This window comes from Aethalodelphis obliquidens, unplaced genomic scaffold, assembly GCF_003676395.1.
Source record: "Aethalodelphis obliquidens isolate GAN/ISIS:26980383/991018 unplaced genomic scaffold, ASM367639v1 scaffold18, whole genome shotgun sequence".
NCBI classification, from domain to species: domain Eukaryota; kingdom Metazoa; phylum Chordata; class Mammalia; order Artiodactyla; family Delphinidae; genus Aethalodelphis; species Aethalodelphis obliquidens.
The window spans coordinates 26,172,568-26,189,958 of record NW_020837962.1 but is presented as its reverse complement, the minus strand read 5'-3'; the positions used below and the strand labels follow the sequence as shown (position 1 = coordinate 26,189,958).

Below are 17,391 nucleotides of genomic sequence, written 5' to 3'. Positions count from 1 at the left end.
TAAAGAACTGAAGTTTTTTTAAGGATGATTAGAAAGTATTTAATTAATGTTCGTGAAAGTTGTAGGTATAATGACCTGACTCCTATTGCAATGTAAGAATCATTACAGATAGACAAATAAGTTAATGGGTGTTTGTAAAGCTATGTTTAAGATTAAATACCCAAAGGGATTTTAAATTAGTTATGCTTTGAAGATGATTCTCTGAAGAAAAGGAGTTAAAATTGCTTCCTTTTTTTTTCTTTTGACTCATTCAATTGCTGGTCAACAAGGAGATCATTTATGTCAGGTATGGAAAGAAACCATTTTCCAAAGGAACCACCATTTGGTTTGTAAATCAACTACAACAACTTAAGATTCATGACCAATGCTATGTCCCATCTAATATTTTATTATTAAAGCAGCTAATCATCAATTAATTCAGTTGTTTTTTTAACAACTTATAATTTAAGATATCTGCAATAATGTGTCACAAGAGAAAGTGTCCTAACTGTTACAGATATCTCTTCTACTTTATAATGGTATTTGTTTATCTTTAGGTTTCCAGATTACCAAACATAGTGCAAGTAGTGGGTACTCAGTTAATGCTTATGGTCTAAATTAATTTGTCTTTTTTTTTTAATGCTTTTATAATCATTGGCTCACTTGGCCTAACCAGATATCCCCTGAGCTATTATCCCAGTTTCTTAGGTGAGGAACACTAAAATCTGTACAAGGTCATAAAAAATAAATAGTGACTCCTGGACTGAAATCCATTCATTTCTTTCCTCATTTACTAAAGGGAGAGAGGGAAAGAGAATATATAAATGTTCCATTACCTATATCTCATTGCTTTCTAATTTTTACAGTGCTACAGGAAAATAAGTGTTTACTAACAATTGCTAACATGACAAATCATTAGGCATATATAATTTTTACAAATTCCACTGTCAACTGATAATAATTGCCTTTGTATCAATCACAATTTTGCCTCAGTGCTTCTATATATATTCAGTTATATAAAGTTATTGAGAAATGTTTGGATGAAATATCAAAATACAGAGATAAAAATAAAGATGTAAAAATATAGTATTGATTTAAACATTACTTCATAATTTGAACTGCTATTAATCTCATTATTGATATAGGAACAGGTTTGAAAAAATAATTGTATAAACACTTTGTGGCAAGCATAATGTCAGAATATTATTATACTTAAAACAGCACTCTATACATTTCAGGAATGTGAGCTAGAGATCTTAGGTGTTAGCTTGTTATTTGGTCACTGAATAAAGATTTTTTAATGGAAATCAATGTATGGTATATTTTAGAGTCAAAGTATTATATAAGGAAAAATGAAAATGATCCCTATGAAGTTAAATAATGTGATTTTTCTATTTTAATTTTACTGACCATGTGACATTGAGGAAGGTCATTTAATTTCTCTGAGCCTCAATTTTGGGGTATGTACAACCACAATAAGGTATATCTTCCCTTGCCTACCTTCTAAGGTTGTAGGGAGGATCAAATTTGACAATGAACATGAAAATACTTTGCAATTTGCCCCTTATTATGACATTGTTTTATGACATTATATTGTTGATTTTTCATATAATGAAATCACCACTAAGAAGTAAAATATTTGGACATCACTACAATTGATTAGGACAGTATGCCTATTGCTGAAAGTGCTGTATTCTGATTTATGGAGCAAAATATTTAAAAATCAAGCAAGCTACTAAAAAGTGTAAATATAGGAATTAGCCCCGTAGTATTTGTTTTTTCTGTCCCACTAGATGCTGTAGAGTATTATATGTGTGCATGCGTGTGTGTGTGTGTGTATATAACTAGGACTGTCCTAAAAGATGCTACATAACCCTCACAAACTTTGGGTTCACTTACATTCCTCTTAGCAGAGTAGTCACAATATAATGAGCGAGGGTAGGTGACCCCAGAGTTCAAAGTCCTCGTGCAATCAGAGAACAGAACTCACAAAAAACAAGCCCAAATAGACATACTGCATTGACTAACGGCCTCACTTGATGAGGCATCAGTTTAACTTTAAACCCTGAGCTCGTGAGAGCAGGGGAGAGAAGGCGATGTCTCCAAATGCAGGAAGCTGTTGCCATAGCATTTTCCTTCCCTATTCCTGCCTACGCCTCCTCCCCCAAAGCAGCAACAATTTGTGCTCCACCGTTTTCCTTCAGGAGCTAGAAGCATTTTCAGAAGCCAGGACTCCAGTGGTGTGATGTCTTCACCACCTAATCACTGTACTGGTAGGGATATTGAATAAGTCGGAGGGTGCTATTAAGTTTCTCAGGATAGAATCATCTTTGCGGATGCAATTGCAGCGCAGGAAACAGACTCAGGGAGAATTTTAGCCTTCCCAAATTTCATTGGAGCTCTGCACAAGCCCAGCCACAATCACTCCAGCAATACAACCGAATCCTTTCAGCACTCGCAGCCGTGGACAGCTCCCTCGCCACGCGGTCCTTTCCTCTGCAGTGAACACATTAGCGTTCACCCTGCCCGGGTCGGTGCGGTACTCCATCCACACCAAGTCCGCCAGTGCGTACGGAACGCGTGCTCCCTCCCTCCTCCCTCTCGGTGCCCCCGCCCCTCGCTCACTCCGGCTCACTCCAGCGGCGACTTTGAGGGATTCCCTCTCGGGCGGCCTCTGCAGCAGCACCACTGGCCTTATTCGCTGCTCCGCGAGGATGGATCTCCGAGGAAGAGCCGTTCTCGGCATGAATAGACTTCGAGTTCTTCTGATGCTCTTCCGTAAGTAGCGTTTCGGCAACCGCCAGAGCAGGGTGCACTCTTTGCAGAGAATAAAACTGGCACAGTAAAGCCATTAGCTTAAGGTCAAAACGTGGCCCTAATGTTTGGCGGGTTTGTTCTTTTTTGGGGGGAGGAGGGGAGGACCTTCCCATCAGTGGCAGGGAATTCCCCAGAGAGCCACACACTTGTACGCCAATCCCAGACACGATGCTGCACAGGCCTGCTTCGTGGGCTCAGAGCACTGGCGAGAAAGCTTTGGTTTAAAAGCCTAAGATGAAGAAAAAGGCCAGTCGGATTACAAATTAATAAGGCTTTAAATGTTTTTTAATTTTATTTTTATTATAAATTAACAGCAACGAAGTCGAATTTGTTGGCGCTAGGTCAGCGAAACGGCTCTCAGAGCGCCCTGCAGCCGGCAAGGAACTTGGGCAGCCCAAAGCCCGCAGACCTCCTTGTCTCTCCACCCCTGTGCCCGAGACGCGTGGGCTCGCTGAGCCCCTAACCGATAGGATTTTTTGTTTGTTTTCTGCAGATACAATGGCTCGAATCATGGCAGAACAAGAAGTGGAGAATCTCTCAGGCCTCTCCACTAACCCTGAAAAAGATATATTTGTGGTGCGGGAAAATGGGACGACGTGTCTCATGGCAGAGTTTGCAGCCAAATTTATTGTCCCTTATGATGTGTGGGCCAGCAATTATGTAGATGTAAGGCACTTTTTCCCTCGCAGCTTGCTCCTAGGGCTCCAGGGACGAAGGGCACCTTCCCTCAAGACCCTGTGAAGACCTGGGTCACCCGCCTTCCCCCCTACACCCTGCAGGCTGCTCCCAAATGCTGCATGGGGGTTCCGGCTTGTAATGCCTTCTGCTCGCCCCGCCTGCTTTGAAAGTAAATCCCTCTCTCTGCTTCCTTAACGGCCGGGTCTGCACGCAAAGCATCTAACCGCATGTTCCTGGACCTGGGAGCGCGCGCGCAAAGGAGTGCCCAGGCGTGCGACCCGGAGTTTGGACGCGCTGCTCTTTACAGCCCCCACTGGGGCTCGCGCGCTGAGGGGGTGCGGGGCGTCTGTGTTCCCAGCTAATCACGGAACAGGCTGATATCTCACTGACCCGGGGAGCTGAGGTGAAGGGCCACTGTGGCCACAACGAGTCGGAGCTGCAGGTGTTCTGGGTGGATCGCGCGTACGCGCTCAAAATGCTGTTTGTAAAGGTAAGTGCTAGTGGGGCGCTCAGAGGGGTTGCAGACTCCGGGTGGGTGTGGGTAGGGGCCGCCCCTCCGTTTCCCCACCCAGATCTGCTCGGGCGGTTAACGCGCGCCTGCCCCGCTCGGCAGGAAAGTCACAACACATCCAAGGGACCCGAGGCGACGTGGAGGCTGAGCAAGGTCCAGTTTGTCTATGACTCCTCGGAGAAGACCCATTTTAAAGACGCGGTCAGTGGTGAGTAGAGACCAGCAGGGCTGGGAAAGGAGCCCGGGCAAGCGCAGACACTGCAGGGATCTCAGGCTTGGAGGCCGAATTCCTCAGGGTCAAGGCCTTGCGCTCCCAGGCCAAGGTAGCCCTGGACTTGCTCTCCAAGGTGGAGGAAGCAAGCGGGAGCGCCGGTGGGTCCTCTGGCCTTCAGGCCCTGTAGATGCGCAAGAAACCCAGGGCCTGAGGCCCAGCCTGTCACCCATCACCTGATCCTGGATGAGATGTCTCTTGAGGGACTGTCTTCCTGTGGCTGCTTCAGGATGGCTTTCTTATGATTTGTCCTTTAAAGAAGCACGGAGAAGGACAAAGCTGTATTTTTATTTTCTTCTGCACCCTGGTTTTTATTCTTATGCGCTAAAACTTCAAGGGGGACAGTATGACTTTCATTCTGGGTCAGAATCTGATGGCCTTCAGATCTTTTGGCGCATTGCTCAGGCCTCACCGCAATCTTCAGTCATCCACTGCGGCCACCCCAGAGTGGACTCTAAACCATCCTTATTTATTAGCTTTTCATGCCCATCACTACAACAACTACCCAGATCCTCCAAAAATATTGTGGCAAGGGATATCTAGGCTCCAAATAACAATGCTGGGATCTGCAGGCACCATCAAAGACCACATTTAAATTTATGTATTTTTTTATTTTGTAAATTATCTGATCTACTCATAATGAAGCCTTTCATCACCTGGGCACCTGAGTTGGGAAAAGATTTTTACTGAACATGTATAAGAATACATATGTCATCTTTTCCATTTCACCCCTTATCATCGCAGTAAAAAGGGCAATTTTGTCTCTTCATCAAAATTCATATTCAAACGTTTCACACAGTTAAATTAGACCAAAAAAAGAAAAAAAAAAAAAAAAAAAAAAAAACCTTAATCCAGAAAAGGAGGAAAAGGGGTGAGGCAGGCTTCCAAAGAATATGTATGCGTACAAGGGCATCTGCTTAGAGTACTAGCAGCAGCCATGCTTTGCTGAGGAAGATATTTTATTTTCTGCAGGCCAGTGCGAAGTGTAGGATACCAAGTCACTGTTCATTGTGGATCTTTGGAATCTCTGTTGTGAGGTCTTATATAGTAAAAAGGGTTGGGGTTTTAGGTATCACTTTATTCTTCCAAAAGGAAATTCCAAATTAATATTTAAGAAATCCATGCTCATGAAAGAATGGGTGCATTCACATTTGCATAGCCCCAGCCGGGCAAGGCAACAGGGCATGTCAGCAGAGGATCAGAGGGGGGGTCTGGACTAAGAGGCAAAGGTCAACTATCTGGATCACCATAATGAGAGTTCTGCCAGCCCTATAGGGGCCTAACCATTGCTCTGGGCCTTCCCTGCAGCCGGGAAGCACACAGCCAACTCGCATCATCTATCTGCCTTGGTCACCCCAGCTGGAAAGTCCTATGAATGTCAAGCTCAGCAGACCATTTCACTAGCCTCCAGTGATCCGCAGAAGACAGTCACCATGATCCTGTCTGCGGTCCACATCCAGCCCTTTGACATCATCTCTGATTTTGTCTTCAGTGAAGGTATGTCGGTGGGGAGGCAGAAGGAGAGGGAGAGGAAGGAAGCAAAGGCTGACCTCAAGATGGATGTGGAAGGCAACCTGCCAGGGTACCAGGCTGTTACCACGTGGACTTTCTCTAGGATATCATGGCACTGCCTCCCTCTATAATATTTTTCAAAGACTAAAGGCAACAAACTGAATTGTATCAACTACAATGACTTTCTCTTTCATCTTCCCTCTCTCTCTTCCTCCTTCACTTCCTTCTTTTCCTCTCTCTTTCTCTCCCTTCTTTTTCTCTGTTTTCTTCCTTCCTCCCTCCCTTCCTTTTTTCCCTTATTTTTTCATCTTTCCTTTCCTCCCCTCCTTTGCCAAAAAAGGAAAGTGGATAGGGAGAAAGATAAGAAAGTCAGCTGAAAAAAATATATAATTTTGATGCAAGTTTCCCAAGGAAAAGGCAGCTAAAAATCCCAAGCAGCTATTGAGAGAGCCATGGATTGGAGAAGGGCCTTTGCTTATGTGGGCCTCAGTTTCACCATGGCCTCTAGACACTTCCAGCCCTAGGTTCTACCACTGTGAGTCTAAGTTTTTGTGTGACCAGAATGCAATAGGTGTGTGTGTGTGTGTGTGTGTGTGTGTGTGTGTGTGTGTGTACAGGTTACAGAGAGAGATTCATGGAGACCTGCCTCTGTACAGCTCTCACCTTTGTATGGAGGGACACCCATGAGGTTCCAAGGAGGCAAGGCCCCTGATCTGCTCCCGCTGGGGCATGCAAGAAGGCTTCTTCGCAGTCTATGCAAGCCCTGGAAGGGGGTCAGGCAGGATCCAGCTGGAGCAGGTTCAGGGCGTCCATATCTTCCTGGTTCTCTGCATCCCAGAAGAAGGGCAGGAGAGAAGCTCACATTCTTCAATTTGTCCAAATCTAGCAACAATTTACTCTGGGCAAGTGGAGTAAGTGAATTCTCCCATTCATTTTTTTTCTCTCTCTCTCTGTTGTCTGGAGGAGGTTGTTAAAGGCAGTTTGATATTCTCATTTATTCCTTGTGGTTAAGAAATGGGGAGAGATTCTGACTGCTTTATTGATGCCTACCTTTGGGCTGGCAGTCCCCAGGTGAATACAACCATTCGAATGTGTAGGATATTAGGGAATGCCCACCTGGGTCACACACAAATCATTAAATCAGTCCCAAGGAGTCCAGCTTTCATTAAATGCCCCGCCCATTCAAAGTATACGGAATAGAATCCCTCCCCCCATGATTTATTCAGAAGGCATTAAGGAATTCCTAAGTTAAACTGTCCTAAAGAGAAAGGCCTCCTTCTTATTCATCTTTATATTTTTAGCAACAAGTACAGTGCTTGGCACATTGCAGATGCCCTGTTAACTTTGGCTGAATTGATATTCCGAAGCTGTGGGCTCAATTAATAGAGACTTGCAAATGCTTCAAAGCCAGGCAAATCAGAATTTAATACATTTAGTACAGCAGTGCCATGCCTACCTGTTATGGCTCTTACCTGTATGGGCTATTCCATCTTAATGTGTTTTCTACAAAATTGAAACTAAACTAAACGCCAAGATCTTAATACTAAAAAATACTGTGGATTATGAAAGTATTTATAAAATGTAAGTGTCTTTCTTAAACTGAAAATATTAAATGTAATTAAAAGTAAGTGGACTTATGATTATGGATGGCCCAGAATTCATTTTGAAAATATTGGATCACATACTTCTGAGTTTGTATAGGTACTTTCAGTAGTCTCTAGTTACTCTTTGTGTTTCTCTGGTCAATGGTTTTTAGACACTTCTTCATTTCTTGGTACTACTGGTGCTATAATTGCTGCTTTTACTAGTTCCTTATCACAATCTCACCCTAACCCTCTCTGGGTTATTTCTAAGTTGCTGATTATAGTCATTTATGAATGGAGAAATCAGATCTCATATATGTCAGAATTGTGTACAAAATAAGAGTAAATGAGTACTGAATAAGGACCAGAGCTGTTTTCCTAAAAATCAGTGATATTCTTGGCATAGATTTAATGACGTTTTTGTATAAAAAGCAGTTCTTATCCACTTCCAGGGCTTAAATAGATAGATTTAGACAGTTTGTAAGCATGTATAACTTCCTAAATGCAGATATATTAAGCACAAGCAAATTGCACTTGTCTCACCCAGGCTTTTCTGGGGAATAATTAGGGTGTTGCCTCCTGTATGGTGCCCTGGGGCTCAAGCCTTGACACTCCTGGGAGGAGGCAAGCCTTATTCAGGATGTCTCACTGAATCAATGTGCCTTTGTGTGGCAGGGCTCCTTTTGTTCCTGGTTCCTCCTGTCTGTGCCTCTCAGCACCTGTCCCCAGTGTGTTTCGTAAGAGATCATTTTATTTGATTTGGTGGAATCTGAACTATTCCTTTTGGAGTGCCTTTTCGGAACCTGGCACTTGGACCCCACTCCCCAGAATAGAAGGAGGCTCTGATGTGTTGCTAATGCCTGTGTGGGTGAGTGAAGCCTGCCTGCGTGGCGGTGGGGAGGGCACCTGGTCGTATGTCTGACGCCTACTGCAGGACTGTGTGCATGCGTTCTGTCGTGTGCAAGCAGGACATGCAGCATAAGGGCTTCCAATGAAGAGCCTATTCCCTGTGTAAGGGGGTCATGCCTGGCAGTCTGCAGTCTCCCACCTGCCTCCTTCATAGATTCTGAGAAAAGCAAGGAAGGGTCAGTGAAATGAGTTAGTGGACACTCATAGAGGCTGAGAGCAGCCCAGATGGGGATGACATCTTTATCACACAAATCCCTTTAGACCGTTGAGCTTGGCTACTATGCTGATCCCCAATGAAAGTAGCTCAGAGGCTCCAGGTCACTGTGCACAGCTCTGGTGATCTTGTTAACATGCCAAGTCAAGTCTGATTCCGTAGTTCTGGGGGCAGGGCCCAAGAGACTCCATTCCTAGCAAGCTCCTTGCTGATACTGCTGGCCATGGCAAACTGTCGGTAGGGGGATTTGAGGGATTTTGAGCTGATCAAGGAATATGATATGACCGTGAGAGGCAGAAACACACAAGCTTCATTGGGTGGCACTTGGGCAGGTTGTGTAAGGAAAGCCCCTCACAGCATGGGACCGTTCAGAAGAAGGCTTACAGCACCCTGGGGACCACTATCCCAAAGGAAAGGAGGATAAGGGATGTCCTGGCAGGGAGAGGGGTGTCAGGAGGGGGCTATGGATCTAGGTGATGTCACTTAGCAGCACGGGGAGGAGTCTTTGGGTCAGAGAGCTCGGGGGGGCAGCAGAAGCTTAGGGCCTTATCTATCCTATCAGTGGGTAACAGCTGTTGGGTGAGATTTGTATGCAAAACAGACAGGCCCTAAATGGCTAAATGTGTCTGTTTGGGCTTTTTTTTTTTTTTTAAATAATTGGATGTGGGTCTCAGCCTGCAGTGAAAAATATAAACCACCGAGGGGCCAATTCATGGAGGCCAGCTTATTTCTATGACAGGTACACTTGGTGTGGCAACTCTCAGCCTGCAGTTCAAGGCAGCCCATGTGTCTCAGCGGGTGTTGGGTAACTTGTCCTTCCACAATTCATTCCTGGTAGTGAGTCCCTTTGAGGCCCCAGGAGAACTCTGACTGTGCTAGCACGGAGGATGCATCACTGGGAGGGAACAGATCAGCCTGAGTACTTTAATGGCTTGAATTAAAGGCGACTCTCACGCATAAAGACAGAAGAAATGTAATAGAACACGAAGGTGCCTCTGTGCCCCTTTGTTAAACACTCAGGTTTAATGGGCATTTAAGTCGCCACATATAGACTGGGCCCATCTTAATTCTCAAGGGGGGAAACAAACAAATAAAGAGACCTGTGAAGAAGGTACTGAGATCCCTGTTTACAGTGGAGAAGCTGAGACTTAGGGGTAAAGTTACTGGCTAAGACTGCGCTCCTTGTGGCTGCCAGGGCTGGGACAGGAACCTGTCTTTGGGTATCAGATCCTGTGCTCTTAGCCTCTCCAAGCCTCAGCTGCTGCAGCTGAGCAACTGTACCAGACATGTGAATGAGGGGGGCCATCTTCAGAAAGGTTGTCGGGTACTCTGAATTCATGAGCTTATCATTGTTTCTAACAGTGTGTTTGGGAGATACCACCTGATCTGTATTTTACCCAGATCTATAGACAAATGACTGTGCTTTAGTGGAAATGAATGTACATCACCCCCAACTGAGCGCCCCAAGACTGGCTGCCATGCTGCAAACCAGGGCATGGTGTGCCGATGCTGATCCAGAGTGCTGTGTGCACCTGTGGTTTGCGTGGCACCTCTCAGCGAAGAAACATGCCACCTGAGCAGGTGCTCCTTCTCAGAGCCTCCTGGGGAAGCATCCAGAGGGAGACAATCCTGTTATTAACACCACAGAGAACTGTGTCGAGGGCTGGAACACAGAGGCCTAGCGCAGGGCCACGTAGCCAGCCAGTCGTAGTGTTCTGTGTTCTTGCTACTGCTCTGGAGCCTAGTGTTTTAGGTTGGGTTCCCCAAGAAGCACATCCTCTATAAGTATGTAAGGGCAAGTAATTTATTTAGGTGGTTCTAGAAGGCACTGCTAGTGGAGTGGGGAAGTGAGGTGGGAAGGCAAGGAAGCTAGTACAGGTGCATAAGTGAGCAGGTTACCACTGTGGGCACTGGGGCTCACACTGCTGGAACTTCTGGGAAAGAGTATGGTACCCACCTGAGTTACCCTCCAACTCCCATCTGCCACTGATGGCTGCTGGGGTGGGGAAGGGGGGCGTTGACTCTCCAGGATGTCTAACCTGCCTTGTAGTCAAAGCCTATTGGAATGGGTGGGAATGGTGTATACCAAGGTCATAGGACCCTGTTGGTGTCTGTACACCTGTACACCCAGTACTGGGATATAGGAACTTTCCCTGCCCTGGTGGAGCTTACAGGCTAGTGGGAAAGAGTTTATACAGCTCTTCCTTGTGCACAGGGATGTTTCTGGCACACACTGGCATCAATCAGTAATTGTTTTCTTATTTACTGTTGTCCTTACATCTTGGTGAGAGTATCTGCTTGTCTCCAGCCAAAGATCTCCAAAGCCCACTCATCTTAACATCTTCTCAGTACACAAAATACATTTTGCTGAGGTTACAGGAGTCCCGAGCCAGTCCAGAGAAGATATGGAAAGAGGGGCAAACCCCTCCCTCCAGTTGCCCTATCAGACAGCAGAGGGAAGCACGGCCAGCAAAAGGCTTGCCCACCTTCTCCAACAAGAAAAGTCTGTGGCGCTAGCAGAGCTGGAGAAAGCAATCAGCTTGCCTCCTGGTCCGTGGCCCATCTCAATGCTGTTCATCTGGAGCTGCTTTTCATTAAGAGCTTTTACAGTTTGTTTGCCTCAGGGAGTAAATACAACTTTAAAATGCTGTGGTCATCAAACAAAACAAAATAAAACACACGTCTAGAAAACAGAACCTAAGATGATTCAGGATTGAATTGGGCACACCAGGTTTATGGTTGAGGGGACTTGAACTGGCAGCTGGCAGTTACACAATTTTGTCTGATCTGTCTTCATCTGGTTCTTTGCAATGACTGGGATGGTTGTTGCTTTTTCCAATCATGGGCCATCCACCCTGGGCCTCTGTTTTGTGTTCTCTAGAACTGTAAGTCCAGCCAGGGCAGAGGTGTGAGGGACCCCAAGACCTGTGGAGATGAACAGGGAGTCAGGGGTCTCCGAGCACCAAAAGCCAGATGCTGAGCTGGGCTCAAGGGATGCTCTTCTCCCAGACAGAGATGGAGGCCAGCTGTCCTTGCTCTATAATCTGTGGGTTGTATAATCAGTTCATTGCACAGGATCATAATCCTGGAGTGCATAGTGTTTGTGTATAGAATTCAAGGGGTCTGTACATTTCAATAGGAAACATTTGCATCTTTATTTTCTTTAACTTCTAATTAATGTTTAACATTTCCTTCAATTATAAATAAAGGTAACAACCCACAGTAGTATTAATCATACCTATGACTTTGTCACCAATATAAATAATAGTCTTGTTCTTCCCACATGTTTGTGCAGATCTTGCAAAGTAACAGTTATGCTTCTCCCTACTTTGCAGTCACAGCCAGTATACCTGTGTACTAATAAATATATATATAACTGTCCCTCATATTATTTAAAAATATTTTAATAGATGAACTTCAGTGTATTTGTTTCCTTTGTAATCTTATGTGTTTTATTTTTATGCAATCATAAGTATTCTGAGAAGGGGTATAGTTTCATCACACTGACACTAGAAAGATTATAACCTCTGCTTTAGTGGGTCATGACCAGCACTGTTTTAAATGAAAGAGAATAGTACAGAGGATAAATTATTAGCGGCACAAAGTAAGGAAAACCATTGTTTTATAACACTTTGGTTTTAGTTATGTATGTATACGTATGTTCTGGGTTGTAATGTAAAATACTGTTTTTCCTGGGGGTCAAAGGCAGAGTTTGAAGACAGTGGCTTAAGCCTGAGAGGGGAATGCGTGGCTTTTTTTTATGGGTTCACAATCTCTCACCTAAAACCCTTGGAGCTAGATGTTTTTCAGAATTCAGAATAATTTTGGACTTTAGGAAGATAATACAGTGCATTGTCCATATATTATATAAGACCCAGAAGACTCAGGGAAGCTCCTGTAATCAAACAGATTAATGAATCTGTTTCCTGCAGTGAAACACATGAATCTTCATGCTAAGGAGGAGAAATGAGAATCGGAGCAGCCAGCTTTTGCTGCCACATGAATGATACAAAGTACTTGTGGTTTCTAGAGCTTTGTGGAGTTTGGAATGGTGGGTAAGGGAAAGAGAACTCAGGAATTCCCCTTTCTTTGACCACTTAATGAATGGGGATGGGTGGGGAAGGGGATTCAGTATTTTTCATGATAATTTTTGACATCCCCTTATTTTCCCATAATTACTTTTGACTTCTCGTCCATAGTTTAATACTCCCTTTATATTCTTCTCCGGTGATGTGTTTAATTCAGGTTTTCTCCTAAGGCAACAAAACAATTTTTAAAGAAATAAACTCCACAATGGGAGAGGCCACAACAGCGAGAGGCCCACGTACCACAAAATTAAAAAAAAAAAAGAAATAAACTATAATAATATTGTGACCATAATTTTTTTGCCAAAATACACCATGCTTTTCTCCTCTATCTTCTTTAAAGGATGGTGTATTAGATGATTTTCCCCATAACTATACCAAATGTATTATCCATTTAAAGCTAATACTTTTGGCACCACAATTCTGATACCAGTTCTGATGTGTGTGGTGTAAATCCATCAAACTCTACACTTTCTTTTTTTTTTTTTTGCGGTACGCGGGCCTCTCACCGCTGCGGCCTCTCCCGTTACGAAGCACAGGCTCCAGACCCGCAGGCCCAGCGGCCCTGGCCCACGGGCCCAGCCGCTCCGCGGCATGTGGGATCTTCCCGGACCGGGGCACGAACCCGTGTCCCCTGCATTGGCAGGCGGACTCTCAACCACTGCACCACCAGGGAAGCCCTAGATTTTTAACTTATTTTAGAACATGGATTTTGTTTTTTGTTTTTTGTTTTTTTGTACGCGGGCCTCTCACTGTCGTGGCCTCTCCCGTTGCGAAGCACAGGCTCCGGATGCGCAGGCTCAGCGGCCATGGCTCACGGGCCCAGCCGCTCCGCGGCATGTGGGATCTTCCCGGACCGGGGCACGAACCCGTGTCCCCTGCATTGGCAGGCGGACTCTCAACCACTGCGCCACCAGGGAAGCCCTACACTTTCTTTTTTAAATGGTGGTATAATTTACATATATCAAAATGCACAAATCTGAAGTGTTAACTCAGTGTGTTTTCACCTATACTTGCAGTCACACAACCCTCACCTAAATCAACATTCAGAACATTTCCATCACACCTGAAGTCCTCTTGTGTCCTGTTCTGCAAGACACACTGTTCCCTACTTCTCTGACTTCAATCACCATAGACTTAGTTTTGCCTGCCCTTGAACTTCATGTAAATGGAGTCATACAACATGTACTCTTCTGTGTCTGACAGTTTTCACTCAACATAATATTTCTGAGATGCATCCATTTTGTTACGTGGAGCCATAGTTCATTCCTTTGTATTGTTGATTAATAGTCCATTGTATGAATATACCCCAGTTTATTTATCCATTCTACTCTGATGGACATTTTGGTTGTTTCTGGTTTTAAGCTATTATGAATAAAGCTCCTATGAACATTTATGTTCAAGTCTTTTTGTGTCCATATGTTTTCATTGTTCTTGGGTAAATTCCTAGGAGTGGAATGCTGGGTTATAAGGTAGGTGTATGTTTATCCTTACCTTACTACAAAGTGATTGTACCATTTCCCACCAATGGTGGACAAGAGCTCCAATTGCTCTGTATCATTGACAACACCTGGTAATTTCAGATTTTCTAAAAGGTGTATTTTGTCTGCGATTCTATGTACATTATACACGAGTAAAAAGTTTAAAAAATTAAATAAACAATAAAAATGATGGTGGTTGTGCCTAATGCCCAAACTCTGAAAATTTGCATAAATCATTTGGAAGCTTTATTGACATTGGCCTGGAATCCAATAGCCTGAATATTGCCCTATTTAACTGATGTATTTTTATTTTACACTATGCAGAAATTTTAAGGAATTGGGCCTTAAGTTTGGTTGGGAAGTATTGTTTCTGAAAAAGAAAATATCTCTGAAGTTTCCTTGAGAAATCTTCTCACCTCTATCTGCCTTTTAGTTTTCTTGAGCAGATTTACGATTCAGAATATTTTGGCAGGGGCTCATCGCTTTTCTTCTTCTTTCCCATTTCAGAGCATAAATGCCCAGTGGATGAGCGGGAGCAGTTGGAGGAAACCTTGCCCCTGATATTGGGGCTCATCTTGGGCCTCGTCATTGTGGTAACGCTGGTGATTTACCATCTCCACCACAAAATGACTGCCAACCAGGTCCAGATCCCTAGGGACCGATCCCAATATAAGCACATGGGCTAGAAACTATTAGGCAGACAGACCCCAGCCCCCCTCCACTGGCTGGATCAGGAGTGGAAGGAAGGGGTCAGCCAGCTTTTACACTCATCGTGGCTTGGCTTTGACTCTCCAAGCAGCAACTCATAAAACTCGGAAAGGTATCTGACTCTGAAGTTTAGCGATTGAAACCACACTTCGTTTGGAAAGACACCCCTTAAGGTTCAAGAGGAATATTGGAGGCTTTGCTCCCTTGAACACAGATGGCTTACCCTATACCGTTGTCAACGTACACCAAATACAGCCTCACGCTCCCTGCAGCAAGACCCCTGAAAGTGACCCATGCTTCTGGCTGGCGTTCTGCATGTCTAGTGATTGTCTTGGGAATGTTTCACTGCTACCTGCACCCAGTGAATTCACAGCACAAGAACCTGTTTAATTTAACTATGCAGAGTTGTTTGGACTTCATAGTGTGTCAGGTCCAAGTAAGGGGACCTGAAGAATCAATCCATGTGAGTTTGTTTTTCAAAATGAATTAAAACACACTACTGTCTAACATTTGAATGCTTTCTTGAACAAGGAAACAGACTAAAATGGTTTCTGGGGCACCCAGAGGAGAGAGGGGAATGATGAAGATGGGATTTCATTTCTGCAAGAGGAAAAGCAAAGAAAGAGCAAGGAAACAATGGGGGATGGGGAGGGAGTTGGCTTTTCCAGGTGAAAACACGTGGATTTATTTTGGCAAATATAAGTAGCTTTAATAATGGCGCCTCTTGAACGATTGGTCTAATATAGCTTCTGGTGCTTCTTGGTCTTGAGTCTGGCATTTCACTTTGGATTAAAAAGCTGGACTGAACATAGTAGCTTAGGTTGGGTTTTATTTGTGATAAAATGTAATTTACTGAAATTCCCTAGAGAAATGTACATAGTTTGGATTTCACTCACTTTCTGCATAATCATTTTTCAGAAGATCTGAGCAGGGGTAGGGGAAATCCTTTTCTTTGGTGTTAGGGTGGGAATCCCCCTACCCCTGTAAAGTCATCACCACATGAGAGCAAGCGCATGAGTTATCTCCCCAAGTCTTCAATTGCTGGCAGTAGCACATCCTTAGAAGTTCATTATACCAGCAAATCTTGATAACTATCAGCCAGTTGCTCTCCTATTATCCATTTGTTTGCTGCTCTGGCAACCTCAGTCTTTCCTTGCATGACTTCTTCTCAGTGCCTGCCTGGTCAGTGAGGAACAAGCCCTGATTCCTCATGAAAGTTGCCTGTTGCACAAGAGAAAAGAGACGCTTTTTTTTTTTTTTTTTTTTTTTTTTTTTTAGTGGTACGCGGGCCTCTCACTGCTGTGGCCTCTCCCGTTGCGGAGCACAGGCTCCGTACGCGCAGGCTCAGCGGCCATGGCTCACGGGCCCAGCCGCTCCGCGGCATGTGGGATCTTCCCAGACCGGGGCACGAACCCGTGTCCCTTGCATCGGCAGGCGGACCCTCAACCACTGCGCCACCAGGGAAGCCCAAGAGACACCTTTGGTGCCAGCGGAGGCAAACAACCCCCACCCCACCCACGTGTCCTCCACCCTTTGTCATCTGTGATCATCTCACCCCCACGACCCAAACATGACAAGCCCTTTCCCTTTTAGCAGCTCATGTATTTTTAGGAAACTTCCTACTTATCTGGAACCATCCAAGGATCTGGGGAGAAACAGACACTTAGGTGTATCCACTTTAGAAAACATTTTTAGGCTTTCTGAGTCGTACTTCTGAAAATTCCATCTTTACTTAATTTAATCTACTTTTACAAAAGTAAATTTGTATTTTTAAAAAATTTTGCTTTCACAAGACAGGACTCATTCCTATTTTTGGAATTGTCATTCATTCATTCAACAAACAGTTTTTGAGCACCTACTGAGTGCAGGCTCAGTGCTGGGTGTACAGTAGTAAACGACAACTGGGAGTCTATAGGGGGAGAACAGATAAGAAAACACACACGCATACATGCGTGTACACACACACACACACACACACACACACATGTCATTCTAAACAGAACAAAGTGCCCTAGCGCTTTATAAAGTGTTGCCATATGGCTACGTCCCTGTGTCTAAGCTAATTAAATCTTTCTAGAATCCAAATTTCTTAATTCTCAAAATTAAGAGTGATTTTTTTTCCACCTGTGATAGGCAGTACATATAAAACGCCTTATTACTATGTCTGTTATTGTTACTATTAATCACGGCATCTTTATTTAGCAGTCTTAAAATTAGGTCTCAAGTTCAGCCTAATTTCTATGAACCTCGCCTTATTTTTCTTAGCCCTTTTTAATCTTCATCATCAACTAAGCAGAATAAAAGGGGGCCTCCTGATGAGGGCAGGGCCAGTGGTCTATGGGTGGACAAAGCAAGGTGTCCAGAGGGATGACTCATGTTCATTGCCATTGTCCTGCATTTCACACAGGCTCCTGCAGCAGGAACAAGCTGTGGGGTGGCTCGGCTATTTGCATTGTTTCCTGAGCTCAGAGACGGGAAAGAAAACAAACAGATAATCCACAGATGCTCAATTACCCCTTTAACTGTCATTTTTCTTTTTTGCTGGAGTTTTAAACACAAACGCCTCTGGGCACAAAAGGATGTTGTGTCTGGTTGCTGCTCTGCTGGCCTGGAAAAGCCAGGCTGGATGAACCATATGCATGT

The 17,391-nt window shown here is 44.3% G+C and overlaps 1 protein-coding gene across 1 annotated transcript; it reads left to right on the top strand.

Annotated features, from left to right (window-relative positions):
• Positions 1–1,357: 1,357 nt before the first annotated feature.
• LAMP5 (lysosome associated membrane protein 5) lies at positions 1,358–14,775 on the top strand. The gene is made up of 6 exons (XM_027118344.1): positions 1,358–2,757; positions 3,290–3,462; positions 3,833–3,964; positions 4,088–4,193; positions 5,565–5,753; positions 14,548–14,775. Exons 1-6 carry the CDS (start codon positions 2,694–2,696, stop codon positions 14,724–14,726), a joined length of 843 nt encoding a protein of 280 aa, XP_026974145.1. The 5' UTR covers positions 1,358–2,693; the 3' UTR covers positions 14,727–14,775.
• The last annotated feature ends 2,616 nt before the right edge of the window (positions 14,776–17,391 follow it).

Coding starts and splice junctions, on each gene's coding strand:
- LAMP5 (XM_027118344.1), top strand. CDS start 2,694: ATGGATCTCCGAGGAAGAGCCGTTCTCGGCATGAATAGACTTCGAGTT. Junction 2,758..3,289: donor AGTTCTTCTGATGCTCTTCC/GTAAGTAGCGTT, acceptor TGTTTTCTGCAG/ATACAATGGCTCGAATCATG. Junction 5,754..14,547: donor TGATTTTGTCTTCAGTGAAG/GTATGTCGGTGG, acceptor TTCCCATTTCAG/AGCATAAATGCCCAGTGGAT.